This window comes from Rhinatrema bivittatum, chromosome 2 (assembly GCF_901001135.1).
Source record: "Rhinatrema bivittatum chromosome 2, aRhiBiv1.1, whole genome shotgun sequence".
Lineage (NCBI taxonomy): Eukaryota > Metazoa > Chordata > Amphibia > Gymnophiona > Rhinatrematidae > Rhinatrema > Rhinatrema bivittatum.
The window spans coordinates 765929787-765941488 of NC_042616.1; the positions used below are offsets into that span (position 1 = coordinate 765929787).

At 45.3% G+C, this 11702-nt stretch overlaps 1 protein-coding gene and 1 long non-coding RNA gene across 2 annotated transcripts; one reads left to right on the top strand and one right to left on the bottom strand.

Moving 5' to 3' along the window:
- Positions 1-2680: 2680 nt before the first annotated feature.
- LOC115085703 lies at positions 2681-8494 on the bottom strand. The gene is made up of 2 exons (XR_003854932.1): positions 7957-8494; positions 2681-2872 (listed from the first exon to the last, which is right to left on the bottom strand). It is a non-coding gene; the product is annotated as an uncharacterized LOC115085703 (long non-coding RNA).
- On the top strand, positions 2867-10230 carry TRIB1 (tribbles pseudokinase 1). The gene is made up of 3 exons (XM_029592018.1): positions 2867-3382; positions 5020-5312; positions 8490-10230. Exons 1-3 carry the CDS (start codon positions 3098-3100, stop codon positions 8962-8964), a joined length of 1053 nt encoding a protein of 350 aa, XP_029447878.1. The 5' UTR covers positions 2867-3097; the 3' UTR covers positions 8965-10230.
- Positions 10231-11702: the final 1472 nt, after the last annotated feature.

Here is an 11702-nt window from a genome sequence, read left to right on the forward strand (position 1 = left end):
CGTGTGTGCGTGCGCATGTTTAAAAATCTACCCCTAAGTGTTAGATGTATGCCCAGTCTTGCAAGGTTCTCTTGCAATTTCTAGAAATCCTCTTGTGACTTAACTTTGAATAATTTTGTATCATCAGCAAATCTGATTACCTCACTTGCGTTCCCCATTGCTAGGTCATTAATAAATATGTTAATAGATAAAGCAGTGTTCCCAGTGCAGATCCCTGCATTCCAGCAGATTTCCAGTTATGTGGAGGAGGCTAACTTTTTAGATTACTTGCAGTCTGGGTTTTGGCTCGGGCCTGCTATTGGAATAGAAATTACAGCTCTGCAAGATAACGTCTTGAGAGCATTGGATAAAGACCCTATGTGCTGATGATTCTGCTGGACCTCAGCTTGACTTTTGACAGTGCAGACTGCGTCTTCCTGCTTGAACGCCTCAGGGCAATCGGCTTGGGAGATTCTGCTCTTGATTAGTTTCTTTCTTAATGACAGGGTTCAATCAGTGTCCAATGAGAGTTATAGGTTCTCGAGAGACCCCCATCCCCTGTACATTACGGAGGTCTTCAGGGGGTCATTGATATCTCCCCTTTTGTTCACAACTTGCATTGAGTCATCGTGCCTGTAGTATGGGAATCATTATACATCAGAAGTTGCTGTTTGTTGATCATATTTTTCAGGCTTCTGGAAAAATATATTGCTAGCTGACAACCATTCATCAGCTATGTCTATTTATGAAGGAGGAGGATCTGAACGCAGTGTCACAGACTTTAACCCTGTCTCAGAGTGATTACTGCAACTCCATATTTGTGGTTTTACCTGAGAAGTTGCTGCAGAAACTGCAATTGGTGCAGAACACTGCTGCCAGATTAATCTCAGGTAAAAGATGAGGTAACCATAACATATGAACCAGGAGACCAAGGTTCAAGTCCCGCTGTCACTCCTTGTGACCTTGGGCAAGTCACTTTACCCTACATTGCCTCAGGTACAAAAACTTAGATTGCAAGCCCTCTGGGGATAGGGAAATACCTACAATACCTGAATGTAAACCGGTGTGATATCTCAATTGAGATGAATGTCGGTATATAAAAATAATAAATAAATAAATAAAAATAAAAAAACCTCATCTGTTTTATATTTAAATCAGCTATTAACGCCTGCTCCAGGCGTTAATAGCTGATCACTAAATGTGCGTCTGAGACGCACATTTTTTTTTTTTTGGCATGGGAGTGAATCTAATAGTGGTCATCACATGCAAAGGTATGTGAACGAGGCTATTAGGCATTCACTCCCATGCAAAAAAAAAAAAAAAAAGTGTGTTTGCATGTGATGAGCACTATTAGATTCACTCCGCGTGGGACACGTGTTGAATAGGCGCTAATCCCCATATTGCATTAGGGGATTGTTTAGCACCTATTCAACCCGCAGTCCGACTGCGGGTTATACAGTGCGCTCAGCTGAGCGGCACTGTATTGCATCAGCCCCTAAATGTGTTTTTTCTCCTGCCCTAACTCTACCTTGGGAACGCCTTAAGGAATAGGCAGGTAAAAGTCAAGCTGTCCCCCTGTCCCCCCCAACCAACAATACAAAAAAAAAAAAATCCTTAGAGTCAGGCTTAACAGGAACTTGGAGCTGCATTATCTTTGCGCTGGGCAAACACTCACTATAATGTAACACCACCAGTGCAGAGCCAGGCTGGGTATTCTTAAATACGAATAACAGTATACAAGGGCAAGAGCTGATCCCTGGTACTGGCCTGGTGAATTAAGCATTCAAACAGATGCTGGACTGGCCTAATGATTCAGTGGCAGTGCTGGGCGCAGGCCTGGATTTTACCACTGGCCCACTAGGATTGCAAATTTCTGGAAGCGCACACACACAGTCTGCACATAGATGTGGATCCCCCGAAAAATGCCACTGTCGGGATCCTCTTGGACTCGCCCAGTATTCTGTTTCCAATAGTGGCCAATCCAGGTCACAAGTATTTGGCAGGATCCCAAATCGATCCTGATAATTTGTTGTGGACAGGGAACACACATATCTCACAAGCATTATTCTCTTTGGACAGTAGCCTAATAAAATGTATGCCATTGTTTCTTTGTCATTGTTTCATTACTTGCAGTGGATGTAAAAAAAAACAAAAAAAAAAACTATGTGGCATGATTGAACATATGATTTTATCCAGACATGAGTGTTCTCTTCTTCTTGCTTGCAGGAGCTAAAACTTCGGCAGAGCCCCTGAAGAGACCTGCATTGCTCTCCCTCACCTCCCTCTTTTTATAACTTTAGCAGGGACCGGTCCCTATGTGGGAAAGAGGGCTGGGCCTCGGCAGCGCTCCCTGCACCCTGAGACAGCCAGCTTGGGACAGCCCTCTGTCCCTCCCTCCCCCCCCACGGGCCCGCAGGAAAACGGTGCGCGAAATAAGTGCCCCCCCCCCCCCAGCAGCCGTCCACCAAGCCTGCAGCTTGCATTGCAATCCCCTGCCCGCCCTCGGCTCCGATGTCCCCCTCCCCTGCCGCCGCAGCCGCCGGAGTAGCGGCTCCCGCCAGTCAGCTCGATGATTGCACAAGGCGGAGGCTGCCGCTCCTATATAGGCAGGAGCTGAGTCAGAGGAAGGAGTGAGCCGGGCTGCGCTCGGGAGCTGGGGCACAGAGCAGAGCAGGGGCTGGAGAGCGACGGAGGCGCAACAGCCGCCGCCGAGTACCCGGGAGAAGCCTACAAGCAGGACTTACGGACTGAAGGACTTTTTTTTTTTTTTATTATTATTATTATTTTTATTTATGGGCTTAGGGTTTCTGGATTGGAGCGCGTCCAGGAGGGTCATCGTCCCGCATTTGCCTTGCAAGAAGATCTCAGCGAGGGGCACGACACGGAGCGGCATCTAAAAGAAAACGACAACCCAAGAAATAATAATTAAAAAAAAAAAACCAACAAACAAACTTCTCTTTCTGGGAACTTTTACAAAAACTTGACGGGAGGACGGAAGGAGGAAGTTCATCTCGCTCTTTTTGCCGGTGCTGACCGTGCTCCGGCGGATGCCCGGATCGCCCCCCGGGAGAGCCCGCCGCCTGCCTCCTCCAGCCGCCGCCGCCCCCAGCGCTGCCCCATGAGCCTGAACGTGCACCGGGACGGCCCCCGCCTGGCCCGCTGCCGCGCCCGCTCCAAGCGCCTGGAGAGCGACGAGCCGCTGCCCAAGTGCCCGCGGCTGAGCGAGGCGCCGGCGGCAGAGCACGGCGGCGGCGGCGGCTACCTGGGCTCCCCGCAGCCGTCCGCGCCGCTCAGCCCCCCGCCGCCGGGCCCCGGCCAGGGCGCCTCCTGCATCGGCTCCTACCTGCTGCTGCCCGGGGGACAGGCGGTGAACGTGCACACGGGAGAGGAGCTGCAGTGCAAGGTAAATGCCGATCCCGCTGGTCGCCGCAAAGGGACTATTTCGGATGAGCGGAATATAAATGCATACAAAGTACTTGCGTTACATTTCCCGTGTATACCCCCCCCCCCCCCTCCTTCCCCTTATCCCACAAGAATCCGAGCGGTTTGTAGCACAATTATAGCATTAAAATAAATCAAATATTATGTTACATTTATGCACCGACTTTCGTGAGCAAAGTTCAGCTCAAATGCAAACTTGCTGACGAGCAATAAGATGAGAGAAAACGTGTTTAGGAATAAAGAGGTGAGAAGGGGACAAGAGGGTGCTGCTCGCGCTCTTTCTCCGGGTATTCCTCCCATCCCCCCCCCCCCCAGCTTCGTTTAATCTCTCGGGAAATGCTGGAAAGGAGAGCTCATTTCTCCAGTTACAGGAACGTGGGATCGGGGGGGGGGGGGGGGCTGAGAAGTGACCCCCCCCCCTCTGCCTACTTGACCCCCACCCATCCCTTCTCTCGTAGTTTTACCACAACGGGTGCTTTTAGCCGGCACAAAGGGAAACCGAGAAAAGGTAATGTGGGAAAAATGATGAAAGGTAAAATACAGCTCGGGGGGAGGAGGAGGAAATGATGGCTGGGAATCTCCTCTTTGGGTCGCTTGGGCTCTACTTTAGAGGAGTAACCAGAGGATAAAACCCGAGAACAAACTGGGAATGCCAAACTTTAAAATTATTAACTTTAAAAATTTTGCGAGTTAATCAGCCTGAGATCTGATGAAGGGGTCTCCTGCCTTTAGTTATGAAAGCTGGGAGTAGTCATTGTTGTTAACAATGGGTGTGTGTGGCTCCGGTACCTGCTGTCCGAGCAAAGATCTAAATCTAATCTATAAAATCATCTTGATTAAAATTTCGATTTTTTTTTTGGGGGGGGGCGTGAGCTCAGGGCTGAGGTGGTCAGGACCAAGTGGGAAAACCGGAAACTTCCTAGCCGGTGCTCCTGAACGTGCCTAATTAGCTTGACGCCTCGCTTCTCGTCAGCTATCAGCCCAGAACTTTTTGTGTGCTGCCATCTGCTGGCCGTCTGAACCACTTCTTCGTGACCTTTCTAGGAATAAGGTCCTAGGTACAGTTTGGCGCTTTGAGACTTTTTTTTTTTTACCGATAAAGAAATGTAAAGGATTGGTGCCGGCTTCTGCCTATCTGTTCTCTATATGGGGGGGGAAAGAGCGGATAGCCAGAAGCCGACCAGAGCTTCCTGCTGTCTGATTTTAGGTGAAGCTTTACTGGCCATATAGGGCTCGGTTGCTTGTAAATTGAAACCACGGCTTGTCAGGCTTCTCAGAAGTTGCATGCAGAGTCTAAGTAAACATACACGAAGTTTGTTGAAGTAAAAGAACTGCGAAGGAATAATGATCTAAGAGTCTAAATATTACCAGAGGCTAAAAAGACCGTCTCACCGGCATTTAACCCTTTTCCCACGCCAACTGTTGGAGAAGGGAAGGGAGTGTGGGCACTGGTGGTGTGGGTTTGTCTCCTTTTTTCTAGACCATTGGTAATTTCTTTGTTTACATATCAGATTTTTTTTTTTTTAATAGAAGTTGTGCAGAGCAAAGACGCAGATTTATAATATCACTTTTTTTTTGTTTGTTTTTGCTTTCTTACAGGTGTTTCCCATAAAGCACTACCAGGACAAAATAAGGCCATATATTCAGCTGCCCTGGCACAAAAACATCACGGGGATCGTGGAAGTGCTCCTGGGAGAAAGCAAGGCTTATGTCTTCTTTGAGAAGGATTTCGGAGACATGCATTCATACGTCCGCGGCTGCAAGCGCCTGGGGGAAGGGGAGGCCGCCCGGCTCTTCCAGCAGATCGTCTCGGCAGTAGCTCATTGCCACCAGTCGGCCATTGTGCTGGGAGACCTCAAGCTACGGAAATTCGTCTTCTCCGATGAGGAAAGGTGAGGCCTCGCTGCTAGATCCCGAGTGCTGCTGGGGCAGAGAATGTGCCCTGCTGCTGCTTCGTGACCATGTTGGGGAAACTGGGAGCTCTGGGTTTAAGAGGCCCTTGTGCAATAATTTGGCGCGCACACACACACACAAAATGGCAGAGAAATCTGATTGTCGATAAATCCTCCTCTTAAATTTCCTGTGCTGTAGTTTAGTGCCATGTGTGTGTTTTTGTAGCAGATCTACCCCCCCCCCCCCCCCCGTTTGTAAATATTTATTTTTCCAGCCAGCTTTGCTTACCAGGCTCATGTTATGTACAGTAGCTCAACGTTTCTGACAGCTGGCGTTTATTTATGCGGCAGGTGAAATACATTCAGAGTTGTGCTGTAAGAGAAACAATCCAAGTCCCGAGTTTCTTTGTTTTCTAGTTCAGGCTGGCCCTTAGAATGGTAGCTTATTTTACAAACATGCCAAGCTCATCCACCCAACCACAGGTCAGCTTCTTCTCCAGTGAGAGAAGGTGAGAGCACAGATCTGGTTTACTGGGCAAGCTATCCCCTAAAGCTCATGTCCACCCGCTGCCACCTTTTGGATGAGGCTTGGCCGAGTCTGATCAAATGGCACTCATTTAAGGGAAGTGATCTTTGGCTTCTTGGGGAAACAAGATTTTGAACTATGAGTTGAGGACTTTCCCTTTTTCAGCTCTTTGGCTGATATTTGAACACTATTGAATAAGGGGTTAGGGCCTACACCCCAACACGTTGAGGACATGCTGAGGTAGCAACCATTGGCAAAGCAGGAAGATTACATTTCCTGTTTAAAAACAATTTTTTTCTTTTTTTCAACTGGTGGGATTTCCCTTGCCGCGGGCTCAGGTTAAGTGTTTTTGTTTTTAATTTTTGAGAGATCGCAGAAGTTTGATTAGGAGTTGAGAGAACCAGGATCTCTCTCCCAGTATTATTATTTTTTATCTGGAGTCCAGTGATCGCCCCCAAGTGTTAGCTAACCTGAGCATTTTTTAAATAACTTTCACTTAAAAACATACATTCATAAAAAAAAAACCAACCTTTTAGTGAGGTGATTTTGGTAAAATGCACACAGCATAAAAAGAACAAGCAGAACCTCTTGTTGCTTCTATAGAAATACTGGCATGCCAGCATTGTTTCAAACTGGCTAATTTCTCAGGATATGCCAAGTTTCGGAGCACATTTCCCTCATTTATCTCCTTTCTAAAAAAAAGGTGTTGCCCTATTTATTGCCTATGGCGGAGGAAGGGGAGGGGAAACATTTTTATGAATCGGGTCCACGATTTAATGAATTAAACAGGTTCACAACGTGTTGAAGTAGGATAGGGAAAAATAGCGTGGGAAATTTTTAGGAACCGGTTTTCTGCCTATCCATAGCACGGAAGCGTTGAAACCCGATGAGGGAGCTGCGCTGGCATAAGGAGATGAAACCCTTTCTGTTTGTTTTCTTGTTTGCTTTTTTTTTTTTTTTTTGGGAGGGGGAGGGGGTGTGTCTCGGCTTGCACTTGCAGGCTGGCTTTTGCCGGGTTTGGCGAGCAGACTACGTCATCACGCATGTCAGGGATGAGGTCAGCGGCGGATTGCGTAACCCTCGCGCAGGGGCTGTGTGTGTGTGTGCGCGCGCGCGCGCCCACAGGTGCCTGTCTTCTCCGGCCGTGCTGGAGAGGATAAAAGCAGCCTGACTCACATTTTCCGTTCGCAGATGCACGCGGCCTGTTTCACTTTGCAGCAGCAGGGGGGAGGGGGAGGTCAAGCCGAGGACACGCTGTAGCAAAACCCGTTCTCACGGAGCCATGTACTGTAATGCAGAACAGAAACCCCTCCCAGAGCCAGGACCTCGTTTCTTTTCTTAGCCACCCATTTTTTTTGGTAGCCATTTATTGCTCTCTCTGACTGGCAGCCCCTCACGCCCACCTTCCCCACCGTCCTTCCTCTCCAGGCTGTTAGCAGAGAGCTCCAGCAATGTAAACGTTTTAACATTTTGTACACCGCAAATTGGTTTGGTTAAAAAGCTGCTACAGGCGTTCAGAATTTTAAGTGGGAGTTTCAGTTTTGATTATGTATGGGGAAACTAGTAAGACTGGAATACTCTCGAGCTAGCATAGGAATGCAGTAGTATTCCTCAGTATCTTGTAAAGTATTCGGTTGAAAAGTTGTCCTTTTTAGTATCCACAGTTAAAACTTGTGCAAATTATAAGGGGTAGTGATGGGATTCCATGCTCATCCTGTGAGTGGTCAAGGCTCCTTGCCTCCCTGTCCACATTTTGTATATGCCACCTGTTCCAGATCCCCTTTAAAACAGCCACACACTTGCACATGTGTGGCTGTCTTCCAAGAGAGGTGACATTATATGACAGTCTGCAGACCCAGCATTCATAGATGGAAGGTGCTGTGTGAATCTGAACTGACTGCTATTTACGGTATTACACAGAACCGATATATGTCTATCTTAATTTATTAGATGCTTTACCTCTTTAGATTCTGACTCCACTAGCATATAATAAATTAAGATAAACTATTTAACTTACTAAATGTAAAAGAAACATATTTTGATTTAACATTTTTTAAATCAAAAAAGTGAACTCCCCTCCCCCCCTGAAAAAAAAAGAGGAGTGTTGATAACACTTACCAGGAGTACAGTGAGTGGTTTCTTGCAATTTCCTGTAGGCAGTACTTTGTAAAGATCCGCTCTAAAGCCGATGGAGTCATTCCTGGCTTGTCCTTACAAATGCTTCTGTGTAAGTGGTGAAATGATTGCAGTACTTGGTTAAAAGGTGTTTTTAGCTAATGCTACACCTAGAGTAACGAAATAAAAAAGATATAAAAGTAATTTTTAAATCTGCAGACTCTGGCAGGGAGTGAGTTGGGCATCTGTTGGGTTTCACTGAGCAGCAGATCTCACTCCTGTTGTCTTGGGTATCGAGAAGCCAAGCATTATGAAAGGGGCTCCAGGGGCCAGTGGACTCTGCAGCTACCTTGCTCCAGGGATTTTGAAATTGTGCGTTTAAAAATTCTTGAAGGGTTATAACAAGTAATCTCTTTAAATTTGGGGATATCTCCTCTATTTCAACCTTTAATGCCTCTTAAAAATAGAAATCTTTCAACAGTTGGTGATGGTCCCGAATGTCAATATTCTTGTGTTTTTTTTTTTTGTTTTTCCAGGACTCAGCTGAGACTAGAAAGCTTGGAGGATAGCCACATAATAAAAGGAGAGGATGACGGCCTGTCGGATAAGCACGGCTGCCCCGCCTACGTCAGCCCGGAGATCCTGAACACGACGGGGACTTACTCCGGGAAATCAGCTGATGTCTGGAGTTTAGGGGTGATGCTGTACACTCTGTTGGTGGGGCGCTACCCCTTCCACGACTCGGACCCTAGTGCCCTCTTTTCTAAAATCCGCCGAGGACAGTTCTGCCTGCCCGAGCATGTATCTCCCAAGGCTAGATGCCTCATTCGCAGCCTCCTGAGACGGGAGCCCTCCGAGAGACTCGCAGCACCTGAAATTTTACTACACCCTTGGTTTGGAGCAGTTTCGGAGCCTGGGTACCCTGATCGCAGTGCAGGGGCAGGAAACTCAGATCAGACTGTCCCAGATCAGTACAGAGACACTGAGGATGTGGCTGACTTCTTTTGCTGATCCTTCCTGCTTATTTGTGCTGCATTTCCCCAAAAGGATTTTTCATGTCACCAGTTCTGTTCACGCATGGAAGTTCAGGAGTCTGCCATTGCAAATTTTAGGAGGAGGGTGAGGAATGGTGCTCTGCTTTGCAGACACTCTGTTCCCCGCAGCAGTGAGCAGTGTGCTGGCAACTTATCCTTTTGCAAGGGCTTTGCTTCAGGGTGGAGCATCTTGTTCTGGATAGAGAAGATAAGGATTCTTTTACACATGCAAAGAAGTTTTGGTTCCCCCCCCCCCCCCCCCTCCATCATGCTCAAACTTTGCGACGCCCCCAAATTTAAAATATTCAGGAATCTGTGGTTACATTCGGCACAGGACTTCTCTTTGGGACAGAGCCCTGTCTTTACAAATGTCCTCCTTTAAATTTTGGTTTGTTATTGAGATGTTAAACCTTGACTGCACAAATAATGCAGTAACTTGGGGACACTGTAAGCTATGACACTTCTTGCCTGATTACTGTTAGAGGTTACTGGTGGGGTTTTTTTTTTGGTTTTTTTAAACATGGATCAGTGCATCTGTGTGAAAATTAACCTTTCCAGATGGTGAATATAATCCAAACAAGACCTCTATAATATGGTTTGTAGTGATATTATAGAGGTTGATAGTCTGTTTTCCATGAGGAATCAACTATACCTGGGTATATTTGAGATTTTTTTTTAATAAAAACATAAATACATTTTTGTTAAACGGGTAAACGAACTAATTCTTGAAATACAGCATGGTAACAATGCATTTACTTTTTTTTAAAAGGGCCGAGTCTCGGCAAGCTACCGTCCCACATTGTGAACATGCCATGGATATGCCATGTACTGTGCTTCTTGTTCTCTTCTGTACATAGATCTTACTGGGTTTTTTTTTTTTTGTGCCAATATAATATTTTCTAATAACAGAGGTGCCGAAGAGAGTAGTTTTTTATTAAATGTGAATTGTTGGCAATACTAATGCTATTGGAAAATCGTGAGGACTGGAGGGAACATAACCTTTCTTGCACTAAAAACCCTCACGGTTGTTTGACATTTTTGTATCTGTGATACGTTGTAAACTTTTTAAAAACCTGTATATAGCAGATGACTGCGGGAGAAACTAAAAACACTATGTCAGACATATAAATATTTGTGTGTATATATATATATATATATATATATATATATATATATATGGAAAACCTAAATGAGGTTCAGATTGTTTAAAAGTTTTTAATAATAAACTTGGTTTCATAAGTTGCTTCTATTTCAGATTTTTCCCTAGACTTTAGGGTATGTGCGTGCATGCGTGTGTAGCTTCTTTTTTTTTTTTTATTTATTACATAGATGACTATTTTCTAGTTTCCTGCCCAGTGCCAGCCTAAGTCATAGACAGGGCAAATTTTGTTCAAAAGCCATTTCTATGTCTAGGGTAGGCAATTTCTCCAAAGACCTAATCAGTGGGTAAAGTTACCTGGGGGGGGGGGGGGGGGAAGGGGAGGAGTCTGCGCTCACATGCTCATGGTTTTGTATCTCCAGACATACAATGTGTACATTTTTACCCAGGAAAAATAGTATCCCTCACAAATAGCAGATGCAAATTTATGCATGCACTTTTTTTTTTTTCTTAGGCAGTTTTCAAAGGGAAAGCTTCCTCCCCCCTTCCTTTGAAAATTGATGTAAAATCTTGGGGGGGGGGGCGGGGAAATACTGCCCTCTTTGCTGAATTACAGTAATTATTTGAATGTTTATGGCTTTTTATTTGCGTTATACTCCGATCACTCCGTCCCCTCCCCCCCAAGTTAAAATGAAAACAATTAACTTGCTTGTTAGAAGAACAATTCCCTCTGGACGAGGCCCTTTGGTTTTGCCTTAGCCCTTTTTGAAACCCTTAACCCACTGAAGAGCACATTTTACCTGACGCCAAATGAGGTGGTGTTGCTCAATTATGCAGGAAGCCCTGGTTACTTAATGCAATTCCTTGTTCCTGAAAATGGGTTCTTTAAGTTGAAACTGATTGTCCTAGGAGAATAATGTTATAAATGGGGGGGGGGGGGAACTGATTCCAGTACCAATGCCTGATTTCCTGTTAAATAACCTAGAATTTAGGGACACATAGCACAGTGAAAAAAACGTAGACACACTTTTAAAACCTTACTTTATTTTTTATTTATTTATTTATTTATTTATTTATTTATTTGTGTGTGAGGAGGAAAAGTGCCAAGGCATGCCTATGGGACATCGTTCCAAGGAACGGAAGGCCCTGGCTCTCGTCCCGTTGACATTTTTTATTTATTTAAAAGTATTTATATACCGTTTTTCAAAACAAGGTATCTTGTCAAAAACGGTTTACAATAGAAAATAAAATAGATAAAATGAACTTAAAAATAGTAATAAGATACAAAAAACTAGTATATACCTTTTAAAAAGGTAAATAAAATATTAACAAAAAGTAACTAATAATGGAGCTGGGCCAAAGTTCATATTGTAGTGAAGAGGGGTGGGGGAAGGGTGGGTTTGAAATAAGAGGAGAGATGGAATAAAGTTATGGAGGCCGGGAAAGATATTAGGTTGTGGGGTGATGTTGATTTGATTGTGTAGGAGTATTGAATGCCATTTGAAATATGTTTTTAATGATTTTTTTGAATTGTTGAGGATTGGATAGTAGACGCCAGACCTGCGCGCCTGCTGTAAGACCCCGGGGCGCCTCAACCTGGAAACATTCAGGCCGAT

Excerpts from the sequence above, each read along its gene's own strand:
- TRIB1 (XM_029592018.1), top strand. The coding sequence starts at position 3,098 with ATGAGCCTGAACGTGCACCGGGACGGCCCCCGCCTGGCCCGCTGCCGC. Across the intron at positions 3,383-5,019 it reads GAGAGGAGCTGCAGTGCAAG|GTGTTTCCCATAAAGCACTA; the intron begins GTAAATGCCGAT and ends GCTTTCTTACAG. Across the intron at positions 5,313-8,489 it reads GTCTTCTCCGATGAGGAAAG|GACTCAGCTGAGACTAGAAA; the intron begins GTGAGGCCTCGC and ends TTGTTTTTCCAG.